At 42.4% G+C, this 16,108-nt stretch overlaps 1 protein-coding gene across 1 annotated transcript; it reads right to left on the bottom strand.

Moving 5' to 3' along the window:
- Window positions 1–448: 448 nt before the first annotated feature.
- RAB21 (RAB21, member RAS oncogene family) lies at window positions 449–13,045 on the bottom strand. The gene is made up of 7 exons (XM_035544003.2): window positions 12,674–13,045; window positions 6,224–6,283; window positions 5,914–6,021; window positions 4,275–4,338; window positions 3,464–3,518; window positions 2,993–3,081; window positions 449–2,138 (listed from the first exon to the last, which is right to left on the bottom strand). Exons 1-7 carry the CDS (start codon window positions 12,830–12,832, stop codon window positions 1,999–2,001), a joined length of 675 nt encoding a protein of 224 aa, XP_035399896.1. The 5' UTR covers window positions 12,833–13,045; the 3' UTR covers window positions 449–1,998.
- Between the last annotated feature and the right edge of the window lie 3,063 nt (window positions 13,046–16,108).

The following is a 16,108-nucleotide window of genomic DNA, read 5'->3' as shown; positions in this document are numbered from 1 at the left end:
CATCTTTTTAAAAACTGAAATTGGAATCCAAAAAATCTGCAACTCTTCTTATAATGAAATTTCAATCTTGAACAGTCTCACCAATTTCACTCCTCAGTGAATATCAGTATTTTGTTACTTACAAGACTGACTAGTCTAGTGTATGGATTTGAAGGTACTATTTGTTGTATCAAACTGACCCCAATTTAGCTTTGGCGAGGCTCACTTATGTGAGATATAATATCAGGATGTTGGCTTAACACAATGTTGGTATATACACATAAAATCATGAATTTTAGATCCACAGCAAGGCTCTGTACAGTCAAGTAACTTTGTCTTCACTAACAAAAACAGAGCACCTTTGCCCATCACGCATACAACATCAGAAGAGCACACCAATGTCATCTTTAGAGAAAGTACACCGCAGTTTTGGCAGAAAGAAAGGAAATAAAGAGCATTGGGACCAGTCTGTAGCAAAGCCATCTATTATTTCAGAGAAAATAAGTCAGATGAAGACAGCACACTTCTTACATGTCAGACTGATTAGTTACTACTACTCCTGTTGTGCATTGTAATACACCCACACCATTAAATGCATTTATATGCAATATTAGTTCTACCCTTCAGAAAAAGGAAGGCCAAGGAATATTCTATTTTGTCATAGACATCACCTTTACTGTTTTTCCAAGCATGACAACTTAAGTAAAAAAAAGTCAGACCACAAAACATTTTGAAGTTTCAACTACCACCATTTGTTTTCCTTCTGTGATAGTAATGTATACACTTTATTTCTGAACACCCTCCTCCCAAACCTTAAGTGGGCTTCAAAAAGCTTTACAAGAGAAAGAGCAAGTCAAGATTAAGTTCAGTTTTGTCTATTATTCCCAAAGTTACAATTGCATCTGGTAGTTCCATATCTTCCACATAATCACTCAAAAATCAGAAGCAGTTCTCATTAATGCCAATTCATTTGTTCACTCAAGCCCTGCAATATAGGAAAAAAATTACGCTCATAAGTAGTTTATAATGCTGCCTTGGGACACAAATGTCTTAGAACAGCTTAAGAGCTTCCCATGCATCTGGTTTAGCAGCCACCAGACAGACAAGGGCTAAATTTGCTTCAACTTTCTGGGGGATATCTGGGAGGCTGAAGTAAATGCAGAGGCAAGATAAATGCATGCTCCAACTGTTTTAGCTGGGAGTCAAACGCCTCAGTGTTAAACAGCAGTCTAAAGAAGCATTCCCTTCCTACTTAGGGGGTACTCTAAATACTGCTGCTTGACAGAAAAAGCTTTAAAAAATGCTGTAGCTGTGAGTTTACCAAAAAAAAGCTGTTTTCAATTTTCAGGAAAGGGGAATAGAATGAGCAATTCAACAGTACACATGAAAAGCTTGCATCTTTTCACTGACTTACTCACTTCACAATCACTGACAAGACTGATGTACATATTTCTGCACCTGCACTTGTAAAAGCAGATAAAATATTTAATATGTAATTTACAATGTATTTTACCAGCTTGGCATACAAGATGAACAGAATATATCAAAGTAGTTGACGGTTATAGGCTTGTGGAGACCCTGCAAAAATATTACTTCAGATATCTGCTAATTTAAAAAAAATCAATTTGCATTTTAGAAGTGATATAATTCAATCTACCACAAAATACAAAGAGCTGCAAAAATGTATACCATTCCAACAACAACGTATATAAGTTATTAAATAATGATCTGATTTAAAAGAATATAAATGAAGCCTTTAAGTAGGTCTTTTCTACATGCATATTATTCCTCATTAAAGAAAAGTATGTAAAAAGGCCATTGGTAATTGCTTTGTTAACCACTGTAGAAAATGCCAATTCTCTGGTCACAGACGCCACTAGTTTAGCACTTAAGGTCTCTGCAGTGTTATGTGTGATTATTTTTAAATACTGTTAATTCTATTACTCCACTGGTAAAGAATGTGTGACTTTGAATATGGCAGTCTTCATATTGAGAGGGCAGTGATGCACAGTTTTGTTACTATCCGGAAGAACAGCACCCGCCGCTGCTCTGTACTTGGGGTTCATCGTCAATGATCTGTACACCTCGCCTTGCTGTTCCTGACTGACTGGAACCATTGCCTCTTGCTCTTTCATCCACTTGAGCAGTTTCTATCATTCCTGTAAATGAAGTGTATTAGATGACATGTATTAGTACTCCACTGCATTTTTACACAAGGCTTCAAGATCTTAATCTATGAATTATGCGCACGAAGTTCAGCAAGACCAGTTTTCTTACTAATTATGCAGAAGTAAGCACTCTGGTATCTCATGACATAGTCTTAAGAAAATACTTAAGTGTTCTTCCTAAAGCACCAAATACTCAGAAGCTCCTGTTGACTACGGAAGACCTTAGATGCTCAGATGTTCTGGAGTTGGTGACTTCAAAAGCTAGATTTACCCACCCATTATAAGAACATTTATTAAACAAAAATACCACACACACCACTCCTCTAAAAAAAAAAAAAAACAAAATGTTTTGCTTAATTTCTTGTTTCATAAGAACAACACAAATGGGATAACTTCCTTGTGCTATGGTTATACTGCATCCCACATTCTTTATCATTTGCTTCAGCTGCTGTGTAAGATTTGCGTAATTACAGCTTCAAATTCATGAACTGTAATTCAGAAATCTTGTCAAGTGATGTCAGAGATGTTGCAACAGGGTATAAAGTAGACAATAGTGAGAGCAATCACATGGAGTGACTGCAGATCAAGCTTCATGTATGTAGAGTAAAACAGAACTCCAACCCAGGACTCCAACAGTGGCAGAAAGACGTTCTTAAAGTACAGCATGAATTTGCATCTACACATCAAGCTTCCATAGCTGTTATAATACACAAGTGGCTAGAAGTAGACTCAAAAGAAGCCAGTTCTTCTCAATGGTTTAAATTAAGGATTTTCTATAGGGTTTGAAGCATTCCTGAAACCTTTTTGTGTAAGAGCTTTTTATGAGCAAACAAGACAATACCTACTTTTACAAAGGTCAAGAAACAGTTCTTCAATTCCTTTGTTCTGCTTAGCTGAAGTATGATAATGTTTTGCTCCAACGGATTCAGCGTACCTGTAGGAAGGCAGATAAAGAAGAGCTTCATTGCACTGAAGAATGCAGTCTTCCTAAGCCACCTTACATGAAGTGGAACAACTCTTAATTCAAAATAAAAACTCTTAATCCACACATGCTGACTTAAGGGGAACTGTGGTTAGAATTGAGTAATTCATTAAAAAAATTGAAACTTTCCTGTTTAGAAATGTATTTAAACTACAAAAGTTGATTTTCAGTGATGTACAACTCACAAGTTACACTTCAGCCAGTAAAGACATCCCAAGACTCAAATAGGAACAGAACACTTAGCAGCCAGCGAGGCATGGCTGGTTTACGCCTGCCAGCTGTTAAGAGCATAATTCTGCAATGACTGTTTCTATTAATAATTGGTGTGACTTACGTTTCTGCTTCTTGCACTGAAACATGCCTCTCTTTTTCCAAGTCTATTTTGTTACCTGTTGGAAACAAGTTATGCGATCATTTTATCCCATCAGTTTCTTACAAGCTGCCCCAATGAAAATTGGCTCTTAAACAGGTCTCTATCTAGACAATGACAAATGATTTGAGAGTTCCTTTCACTCAAACATATACAGGCAATGAGCTTCTATCAAAAGACCAGGGATAGCTGAATACCTTAATAAATTAAAACAGAAGTGGTTTTTATTAGGCCAAGTATCTGTACCACAAAAGTACCTTTTTGTAGAATATCCATATATCTAACCTCCTGAAGGTCTTAATCACTAGATCTGATTTTAAATCTAAAACAATATTTACATGCACTTGTAAAAAATGCATTGAAATATCCTAGTTTTAAGAATTATTCCCCCTTGCAAGCACGTGATTCTAAAAACAGAAGTATCCTTCTATGCCACTAGAAACAGTGCATAAACAAAAAAAGAGTCTGAGAACTTGCAAGAAGTATATGTAGCACATTAGATGTTTGTTTGTTCAACTATGCAGTCTGCATCTGTCTGTACCCATTCACTTTTGCCATTACGTATCATTAAACATTTTTTTTCCAAATTAATTCTCCTTTTCTTCAGTTGTGATCTATTGAAACTTCTAGCTCAAATTGCATTTTTAATTATCAAATTCACATAAGCTTTACCCCTTCACATGCACAAACTATCACAGCAGCATTTGGAAGATGTTATTAACCAAAGGAAACTTTTCTGATTCAGTCACTAGAATTAGATGTTAAAAGAACTTACCTACTATACATAAACAGATTTCATTTCCCAACATTTTTCTTAATTCCTTAACCCAGTTTTTTACCTGCATAAAGAATAGAGATAAGTTTATTTTTTCTTGATATACTACTACTGGTTTGGGCACTGCAGAACTGACCTATTTCCTTCATTAACTGTTCACCCTAACCTTGAAACAGACATGTTTAGAGCAATGTAGATTGACCAAATATTCTTTGTATTGCTGAAAAAGAGCCACATGCAGATGATTTTAGTTCACAGTTGAAACTTAGAGCAAAGTGACTTGTATAAAATGGTTCAGTTACTCCAGAGATTGAACTTGCATTCATATTAGTCCCATTCCAAAGAACAAGTTCATTACATTGACCACTTTAGGGCAGGCATGAGATCTTCAGCCACAGGAACATACTAACACATCAGAAGTGGGTCCTTAAAGGTAGAAGTACCTGAACCAAACCTGAACCAAGTTTTTCAGATTAGATTATAACAGATGTTTGTTTCCTAAAGGAACAGATGAATGTTGAGTCAGCTGGCACTAAGGTGTGTTATTAAGTTTGCTGTCATGCTTTGAAGTTGGATGGTCACTGCATTAACTTGGAGATGCTATTTTAAGGGAGTTTAAGCTATGAAGAGAGGCGACCACTTCAAGGACCTAGAAATAGTTAGGATACATGATACATAGGTAGTTATGCAGTAACTTCTGCAAATTAACCTTCCATCTTACTTCTGAGAAGTAACTTGAGTGTCTTGAGATGACAGCGTTTTCGCTAAGCATGGCTCAGCATGAAAAGGCCCGAGTTGAACTCATACAAGTCACAGCTCTACAGATAGGGCCCAATGCTGTCACCACAAAGTGCTTCACTTGCCCAAATCAGACTGTTTAAGTTGCTTATTCTGCTGGGGAACCATATCCTGATACTACTTGCAACACTGCTAGCCCAAGCCTAGCCAATACAACCATGACTTCTTACTCCTCTACACAGAAGTCCTACAATTTTTACCACAATCTAATCAGGTCCAGACTCACCTAAGAAAGTATCAGTAGCTTTCAGCTGGAACAACAATACAGTAGTACCAGTCTGACATAGGACTGGACAAAAAGTCATCTGCCCTGACCTGATCAATTGATTCTGCAGTAAAATAGTTAACCATCGAATTTCAGATTAAATGAAGCCTTGGAAGTCTAAATACCTATTGTTACTGAGAAAGTAACACTTCCAATGTCATGTATTGTGATTTCAGAGTTCGGATCTGTCAAAGGTCACACCACTTAGTATCTTTTAGCAATTTGATTTATACAGTAGAAATCAGTACTGTATATTATCGCAAGAGTGCCACTTTACATTTATAGCCTGCCACAGTTAACTCATACTTTATTTCTCTAGTGTTCTTTGAATAACCCTACTAGACCTTTATTAAGAGTAGACTTCAGAAAATATTAAGGTGTACACTTTCATTACATGGTCTGAATTTGCAGGTATAACAGAAGATTTGCACGTGGCAAAGTCAGATACCAATCCTGTAATTCAGGCAAATTAAGCATAGATGCTATTGCTGAAACGGAAGATTCCCGTGTATGCACTCATATCACAGACCCCCTCGCAGTTTACATCTTACGTAGAGGTAAAAGTCTCTCCAGTACCTTCTGAAAAGAATCTTCATCTGTTATATCATATACTAGAATAGCGCCATTAGAATCTCTGTAGTAGATCGGCCCCAATGCATGAAATCGTTCTTGACCAGCTGTATCCTGCATTTAAAATACTCTTGTTAGCACGGAAGACTAAACAAACACATCAAGAGATTCCAAGTACTTCAAAATTTTACTTTATTACAAAGTCCCTAACATTTGAGTTCTATCAAGCAAGTACTTTTTCAGGAAAACATTTTGTTTAACCAAGAGGGGAGAGGTGATGCACAGTGGGGAGGACAGTGTAGGAAAGCAAACATACCCATATTGCAAGGTTTACTCTTTTCCCGCCAATATTTAGCTTCTTTGTAAGAAAAGATGCCTGGAAAACAAAACAGAGTTCAATTTTTTACACACACAAGTGTCTCATTTGACTTCAGATTTATTTACTAATAAAAACATCTGAATCAACAGAAGACAGATTCCTCAATCCAAATACTCCTCAAGCCAGAAGGCTGGGTCAATACTAAGCCAGTTAGTCATTCCACTACAGTTTGCCAGAAGTCTATTCTAAATAAATTTGCCTTAAGCTAGTTATTTCCTGCATCTTTTAGCTGTTTAGTGAATGATTTAGGAAGGATACGAGGGTTGGGTGTGAGGAGTTTCAATTCAGAACACTGCTAAATCTAAGCTGAGCTTAACATTTCATGATAGTACACAAAGGAACCAGCCTAAATGCCTAGATTTATAGATTGCAAGAATTCACAAAATAGTTCGCTACTAGTAAATTACCAGAACAAAATAAAAGGGTTTGAATTTATAGCCAAGGTTAACTTCTGTCTTTTTCCTGAGTTATACTCAGTTTTCCTTTCACCTCAGCGTGCAGTCAGCTATCAAGCACTCAGCGGTATCTTAAGATACATTCATCACAGATTATTTTAGGCTGGCCTGCAGCATCTCAACACAAGGTCTCTGCATGAGAGCACTGAGCAGGCATCGAGCTGACTAAAAATCACGTGGATGTGGGAAGGGAAAGTGTCATCGGTCAGGTCAACTGCTTGAACCAGGCTGCTGCTTAACTGCATAAGCAACCAGTACCTGCACAGAAGACCACAGGAGTTCAATTTACACCAGCCTCAACTGCTGTGAAAATACCTTTCTGGTGTGCTGCCTGTGTTAAATTAACCCAAGTCAGCTCCGAGAGCAGCTCCTGTTCTGCTGCTTCTCTGGCATCGGTAGGACTGAAGAGGCGATGATTCAGTAATATTTTCCGGAAAATATTTTCTCCTTTTCTGAGAGAAGTTCGCTGCAAAGCTTTCCACAAAGTGTGACGAACAGAGCAGATCCAGAGAGAAGACAGCCCGCAGGGAAGAGAAACGCCCAGAAACTTCCCACCAGCAGGTAGAAAAGAACGATCCCTGTGACCGCTGGCTGCAACATACCTAGCGATTCCTGCTACCCTTCTGGTCTACAGTAAGGTGGCGTACGTCAACTTCAGGAAAAACTCCGGGCAGCGTGTTTGAAGTACTTAACGCCAGCCAACTTGTAACAAACAAGTTAACAGCAGCGTAGCAAGTCTTACACATCCGGCAAGCTTCAGTGGATTTTCAGGCAAATCCAAAGTACCGCACAAGTTATTTTACAGCTTTCACCCAGCTGTCCCTAAAGATTGTACGATCAGCGTCAAGTCTTCCTACAGGTTGGTTCTACAGCATCACAGCTTAAAAGCTGTACGCTTAGAAGAGAGTTTAGAAGTTTCAACGCACTAACACTTGGACCACATTAAGAGAAGCTATGGGTGAGGCACGCTGAATCAAGCTTACTTGCCGATATGTTATTTATCTGCTGTACTCAGCACTTGACACAGTACTGTAAATCTCAGAGGAAAAGCTCTTCAGGGCACTGTTGGCTTTTGTCACTATAATGAAAAGTCAATTCTGCTTAGTTGATGCAAGTTTCACAGAAACGCTTGAGAACCACATTTCTGGGCTTCTGGACCAAAATGAAGAAAACTCTCACTGAAACAGGAGTTATATTTAACACAGAACACAGCATTCATAAGGTTATGTCATCGGGGCCTCAGACATTGGCCTAGTCAGGGTAATTGTGCTATTAATTGTCTGACATATCTAATATTAAAGTGGGTTTCTCACCATAGATAAAAATGTGGTTTTTTGTTTGTTTTGTAATAACCTGTCCTTCAGGTCACTTCAGCTTTTGATACAAATACTGCCTTTTAACACTAAGAGTGAGTTATGTCCTCTCCTGTACACCCAAGTATTAGAAGGCCAGTACATTCAGGTCAGCAGTCTTTTCGTGTCTCCTACAAGAAGTGACAGGAGGCAGAAGCAAGGACATTTAGGATTGGCTATTGCACTTGCTCTCTGTATTATAACTTGATGAATTTGTACTTTTTAAGATTTAGTTCAATAAGATCTTACCTCTTTGGCTAGGGATCTATCCTAGATCAGATATCCTGATTACAAGCAAGTTTGTATAAAAAGCTTGCTTGATAACAACACTGGAACCTGGTATTGGAAGCGGTTGGAGTTAATAACGAGCAGAAAGCTTTGAGCATACTGTGAGAACCTGTCAATACTATATTACACTTGAAATGCTTAATTCCTCAGTGTTCATATACTTGAGGAATACTGTTAGCAGGTCCTGTTCTTGAATTAATTGGTATGGGTAAGTCTGGCATAATTAGCACCAGTTAAGTGCATTTTAAAGCCACAGTGGCGCACACTTTAAGACCAAACAGCAGATATCCAACTGTTTAAATAAAACTCCCCCCACTCAAGTTCCAGTTGTCTCATGAAGAGTGAGGTTATTTCTCTTCATTAATTCTGAAGTTAGAGAGCAAAAAGCTCATCAAGTGACTGGCAGGACACAGCAGTGTTTAGAAATCTGGGGGGGGTCCCACGTGTAAAGAAGAGCCTTAACTGTAAGTTTAAGGCAGTGAGCTCCGAATCCAACCTAGTTTAGAAAGAAAAAGCGTTGCTGCCAAGAGCATCATAGCCTTTTAAAGCAATGCAGTCCAGACAGCATTAGATAATCACACAAAGAAGAGGACTTGACATTTGTTCTAGTCTCTTGAGACTTCACTAAATTGAGTACGAGAGAGTTAAGTATCAGTCACAACTCGGTTTACAATCAGTAATTCCTTTCCATATTCTTTTCATTACTATGGCAATTTGTTTTTGCTAGGACTTTCAAAAAACACAAGTGTACGGGTTCTCAGTTAACTCAAAGATAAGTAATCTCAAACAGCTCTTTGAAGTATGCTACTAATTTGGGTATTTTGACTCCAGTGTCTTATGACTGGTCTGAAGAATACTTATGCACTCAGAAGAAAAGGATAATGCAATTACAAGAGCTAAAATACCATTTTCTTTACGTGTCTGCAGAAAATCTTCCCTTTCCTTTCATTCTTTTTTAAGAGCTCAGTTCCACATGTGCATCAGGCCCTGTTGAGAGGGGATAAAAGGGCCTGAAGAGAACGCAAAGAAGATACAGCTAGAAAAGATTCTCTTGAAAAAAATAGGAGGTGTACATCACCCACCCCTTGAGTGCTTTATCACCAGGCACATAAACATCACATACAGCACTGAGCCGCCTTCTATTGCTTTTTTCCAAGCTATCAACATCCAAGACAACTCTGCCAGGTCAGGCAGGTCCCCCAAAGCAACGCGGATCACTCTGTATGATTAGCATCACCACTCGAGCGGCTCTCTCGGGTTGGATACTTGGCAGCCCTCCAAATGTTTGAGAGATTAGTACACAAAAGTTATATTTATCCTGAGCAATTAACAGACAGCATCCACCCAGATTTTAAAAGGGCAGTTTGACAGTAGGTTTTGTTGTTATTATTAGAATATTTCCAGTGTATTTCACCTGGCATCAGTTTACAGCTTAGGTACATCCCAAGACGAGAGCACCGACCTCATTGTTTTGATCCATGGGAACCAACTCTAGCTGTCCCACCAGGTCTGACAGCAGGTTACACATTATCATTATTTCTTTAAAAAAAAAAAGACCCTAACCTTTCCTCCTGCAGCTTTTTTCACATTATTCTGGGTACATTTTTCTTCAGCAAACCAGTAGCAACTTTAATTTCAGTTTGCAGGTCACTGATATCTTAAGTGCATGACTTCAAGCTAACAAAACTTCAGCAACATGTCCCAGCAGCCTCCTAATCTCGATATAAGGAAGTCCCAGGTCACCATTTCCCTCTCGACAGCGTTTAGGGAAGGGGAGGAGGAGGGGGGGGGAACCACTCCCTTTCACTAAAAACGTCCTTACCAGAAAAGAAGAAAGTCACCTTTGTGTGTGTACACACATAAACCCCACAACAGAGTAACACCGGTGTTAGAATTCAGATAGGAAAACAGATGTACATTTAGGTGAAAGATCTGCGCTGCCCAACGTGGCTTCCTGTGCTCTCCTGTCACTGGGGTGACGCAGCAGGAAGCACCGGGCAACCTCTCCAAAGCACTTTTCAAAGGTCTCACCACTTTTCTGGTGCAAAAAGGTTGGCGTGAGGTTCAACAGCACTTGCAAACCCCTTACAACTCCCACACCGCCCCCAGCTAAATCAGATTACTGTGGATTGAGGCCCTCATCCCACTGACCAGCAAGATTTACAGGCAGCTCATCCCCGTGGCTCCTTTGCTGCATCAGGAGCCAAGTATTTTTTTTAATTTTGGCTTCATTGGAACAAAAGTCATTTGCTGCAATACTTTGAATTGATGCCATGAAACGAAGCCACTTTATCAGATTAAGCCCTTAATCGAAAAAATAAGGAGCTCTTAGAAAAAAATGTCACTTGGTTGTTTAATCAGTTTCTCCATAGTTTGTTTTTCAAGGGATGTTTTAATTTGGCAGCGAAAGCAGGTACTAAACCTTCCTTCTACAACTCTGAGATGCAGGAAAACAAAAACAAGGCAGATTATACTTGACAAGCGCACGTTACATACAGTGCGATTAAACGGCAGCTGACACTGCATTTTCCAATCAATAACCCGCATGTGGCTAAGGAGGTTCGGAACAGAGAAGCAGAGAACAGAAGGGTGAGTTGAAATGTATAATGCGGTTAAAATAGACTGTTAGCAACCAGAAACCTAGCCGCAGCAAAGGGACAAAATTTCAGTATCGCATGTGAGCATGTGTTCCTATTCCTTTACAAACATTCTCCTGCCACATAAACAGGGAAAGACTACAGCTCTCAGGCTGTAGCATCTGGAGAGGACATTTTAGGGTCAACATTTTGGGCCCATTTGGAGTTCCGTATCATGACATCTCTGACCCAATTCACTTTCTGCTTTTAATTTCAGGCTTTCTGCTACAGCAGAGCTACATCCCATGACAACCTACTCTTTCTACCCAGAATTCAGCTACACACAATCGCTTGCAGTGCACTTTAAACACGATTGTTTGCTCGACACTAGGCTTTGGGCAGTGTAACAGCACAGAGGACAACTGCACCCCTGCCACCTACGAGCCACTAACCATTCCTGTAGCACAGCAAATGTTAGGCACCTCCATGGCAATCAGATCTACAATTAACCTGACATAAACACCTCGTCATGCCTAGTAACCCTAACAATAGATGCATCCAACAGCTGAGTATGAACTTGAAAATGTTTTTAGCTATTTATAACAAAAATGGAGTGACAGTATCTGTTGGAGAAACATTCACTATGCTGTTTCCAGTGCATCTCTCATGCTTCCTTTGTTTTAAGGGAAAGTTTCACCCTTAAATACTTCTGAGACACCCAGACCACAAGAATTTTCCCCTAGATGTGCATGAATAGCACACAACTACGCAGAGGCTCTATTCTGGCACCACCTACTATTTATTCTGTCTTCCACAGGAGAAATTCAAAACCCACCACTGGCCCACGTGGTGGCAGGGTTTGTTTGTTTCTTTATTTGCAAGAAAAGTGTATTAAGTGTAGCATATGATAGATGGAGTGCTACACGTCCATAACTGGCAAAAAAAGATGCTGTGTAGCTGCCGTAACTGCAAGTGAAGAGGAATCATAGAATATCCCGAGTTGGAAGGGACCCATAAGGATCATCGAGTCCAGCTCCTGGCACCACACAGGCCCACCCAAAATTTTAGACCATGTGACTAAGAGCACAGTCCAAACGCTTCTTAAATTCAGACAGGCTTGGTGCAGTGACTAGGATAAGCGAGCAGAGAGCCCAAAAGATACGTGTGGATTGTACAATCCATGACATGAAGTTTAAAAACACATTTTCCATGTCCATATATAAAACAAAATAAAATGTATGGATATTGCAATGTGGCACACACACCACTCAGCACGAGGGGATGATGAAAAACATCGCTTTGGAGCAGACACCATCACACGTCTGTATGTGGAGCATCATTTCTCAGTTGTTTATAAGTTAGCTGACAGAGAGCCAGGCCAAAACTCAGGGAGACACGGTGACGTGCAGGTAAGCCTTATGGACCTCCTCAGTCAGCGACCCATAAGCCTTCACCTCCGAGGGCCTTTTGCGAGGGCTGCCCCTTCCAGATGCGGCTATTTCGGCAACTCCAGCGCCGGGATGTCGGGATCCGAGGGCACGACGACGGCTGCAGTTACCAGGCACGCAGCACGCACGAACCACTTAGTCATCAGCCCACCGCCACCGCAACAGCCACCTCACCTCGAGCCCTGCCCGCACCCCCCCCGACCCAACCACCCCAATTCCCCACGAATTCACCCCAATAATCCCGCCCCCCCCCCGCCCCGCCCCGCACCTGCAGGGTGGTGATGTGCTTGTCGTTGAACTTGTTCTCGCAGTAGCGCAGCACCAGCGACGTCTTCCCCACGCAGCCCTCGCCCAGCAGCACCACCTTGAAGGAGAAGCTGCGACCCCCGGCCGCCGCCGCCCCCGGGCCGGCCCCCGCCGCCGCCATGGGCGCCCCAACGCCGCCGCCTCACATCCACGGGCCGGGGGGCGGAACGCGGGGCGGGGCGGAACGCAGCAGGCGCCGCCGAGGACCCCGGGGGGGAACCGGGCCGAGGGGACACCGACGGGCTCGGGCCGACACCGTCCCCCTCCCCGCGGCAGGCGGCCCCGCTGCCCCCTAATGGCGGCTCCTTCCTCCTACGTCACACGCCGCCCGGTCACGCGCGGCGCCGCCGCCAATGGGAGGGGCGGGAGGGGCGGCGGGGGGAGGCCGCGCCCACCGGGGAGCGGAGGGGAGGGGGCGGGGCGGGGGCGGGTACGCGGAGCCGCCCGCGGGAGCGCGCGCACGGGAGCGCGCAGCGGTGGCAGGGCTCCCGCGGGTGGCCGCGGACGGGCCGTCGTAGTCACAGAATCGTTAGGGTTGGAAAAGGCCACCAGGATCGTGTGGTCCAACCACCCCCCTACCACCGTTGTCACCCACTGAGCCGTGTCCCTAAGCACCACGTCCAACCTTGCCTTGAGCACCCCCAGGGACGGTGACTCCACCACCTCCCTGGGCAACCCGTCCCAGTGCCTGACCGCTCTTTATGAGAAGAAATGTCTCCTCATTTCCAATCTGAACCTCCCCTGGCGCACCTTGAGGCCATTCCCTCTAGTCCTATCGCTAGTTATCCGCAAGAAGAGGCCAACACCCAGCTCCCCACAACCTCCTTTCAGGTAGCTGTAGAGAGCAATAAGGTCTCCCCTGAGCTTCTTCTGCTCCAGACTAAACAGCCCCAGCTCCCTTAGCCACTCCTCAGTGTTACAAACATAGGGTTCGCTTCACCCCACCAAACTCCTGTGCCCCCATCCACATGGGCTGTTAGAATTTGTTTGCCAAAGCATCCCATGATAAACTGCCTCAGAACTGAGATGTGGGAGTAGGGTGTGAAAGGGGCAAGAAAAGCGTTCTGTGGAGCCCCGTGGCCGTAGGGGTGGTTTTCACACACCTAACGGTCAAGAGCTGGGTGACTGCCTTGTGAAATTCAATATTGTCCCTTAATTAAAAGCAATCCACACACACCAATCCAAACTACTGCAGCATGGCTTCTCAAGAAGTTCTCTTGTGATCTACACATCAGTTATTTCAGCAAGTTACAATAAACACGCTGTCTTCAGAGAATGACAGAATGGTTTGGGTTGGTGGTCTCTAAGGTCCTTTCCTAGATCCAGCCTCCTGCCATGGGCAGGGACACCTCCCACCAGACCAGGTTGCCCAAAGCCCCATCCTGCCTGGCCTTGAGCACCTCCAGGGATGGGGCATCCACAGCTGCTCTGGGCAACCTGTGCCAGTGCCTCACCATGCTCTGAGGCAAGAAAATCCTGCTGGAAGTGATACTGGCTTCTGCCAGTCATGCCTTCTGTGTACAGGCCGTAAATCTGACTGGCACACTAGCTATTCTTCTTTCAGGCTGAGCATATGAAGCAAGTAATATGGGGTTGGGGTCAGGGTTGCCAGAGACACTGGAAGCCGATGCTCGAGGCACAAGCTGCTCACAAGGCCCCACAGCTTGAGGCTTTCCTGGGTAACTGATGGCAAATGCATCTGCTGAGGTGCAGGGCCGCGTGTAAGGCTGTCCTGAAAACTGCTAGCAAAACCTTTCCTGTTCTTGCAGCTTTTGAGTGTTTTCAACAAAGCCAGGTTCTATGTGCGTTCTTTGTAAAGACACAGGGTTAAACTGTTTTTTACTTTTCAGTTCTTCTTCAAATAGGAATAATTCATATATCAGTTACAACTTCTTGGTCAAAAGGGTGCTTTTGCATGGGTAATTCTTCATCAGTCTTCAGCCAAGTGTATGAATACCAAATACTGTGATGGAACTACAGGCACTCTTTAGAGTGAGAGAGAATTCATCAATATTTAAATTGCCCCTTGCATCAGAGCCAAAGCTTTTAAAAGGGCTACAGGAGAGCCACCCTGCATGAAGTCCACATGCTGACTGTGCCTGACCATAACTGTGAGCATCGTTTTTCTAACACAGACCTAACAAAGCATCAGACACCAGCTGAAGCTTAATTCTGGCAGACTGAATTTCTCCAGCAATCCTCCGTGGTAGTGCACAGTCAGAAGTGCATCTTCCCGCTGACAAAAAGCTGTTGCGAGTGACTACGTTATATCATTCCTGTTTTCCTCTCTCTTGTCTGGAACTTACGATCATGGATTGGAAGCCCTGTAATATCCAAAACTTAAGCCACCACTACTAAATGAAATTAAAAGGCTAATCTGGCTGAGCACAGAAAATTGTCCGAGCTACAAGAAGTGTCACATTTGACTGTAATCTGATGTGTATGACATTAAAATCTGCAGGTTTAAATATCTGTGAGAGTTAACAAATTATTTTATTTTAGTAGTGTTAATTAAATTTGGGAAGCATTTACTTTATTTCACCGTATTCAAGAAGAAAATGTCTCTTCCATTTAATTTGGTGTGCTTCCTCTTTTTACATAGCTTCCTCAAATTACTTTCACAGACCTTCTGCTTTATTTTTTTTAAATATTGATCTTTTGGTAACGTTTTTCACAGCTTTTAAATGAACTGGCTTTACAAGATAATCTATTTTGTAGATATCTTATAGCCCCATATGTTTAGTCACTGCTCCTGAGATTCATCATGTTGGCTGCTGCAGAGGCCTGGCAGTCAATAGATCCGTTTGAGAACTGAGCTTGTTGCTAACTGGCATTGACGTGACAACACTGTCGTGCCAGTTTTGGAGCAACACAGAATCAGACACAAGGCAGGGCTTTTGCAGCGTGAGCTCCAGGAAAATGAGTCCCGTGCACACTGAGGATGTAGCCACTAGCCCCTTAGCTTGGGGTTTCATTCACCCAACTCCTGGACACCTGCACTGAGTTGGATAAATCCCTGCTCCATCTGTTTGAGGAGGAATGCCTGGGTGGCCTGGTGGCACATGCTTTTCCCCACAGCTTCAGTGAAACAACCGTTTCACCCAGGCAGTGACAGGTTCTGACAGAAATGAAAATGAAAGTCAACTGTGTTGCTGGCTACATCTGCAAGAAAAATGTCATTCGAGATGTATTTTGCACAAAGAAACTACAGTACCCTGTATCTTATGATACCAAAACTAATTGCACCATTGTATCCATTGCCACTACCATTTATTGTGCTTGTTGAGGCTTTACACAAGCCTTTGCCTCTGAAAAAATCATCTCTGAATATGAAAATCATGTACTTCTTTTGGCTTGCATTATTAGATCTCCTTATAAAATAGTAGATGTCTTAACT

Source organism: Cygnus atratus, chromosome 1 (genome assembly GCF_013377495.2).
Source record: "Cygnus atratus isolate AKBS03 ecotype Queensland, Australia chromosome 1, CAtr_DNAZoo_HiC_assembly, whole genome shotgun sequence".
NCBI classification, from domain to species: Eukaryota; Metazoa; Chordata; class Aves; order Anseriformes; family Anatidae; genus Cygnus; species Cygnus atratus.
Note: the sequence above shows the minus strand (reverse complement) of the source record. Positions and strands in the feature narration are given on the sequence as shown.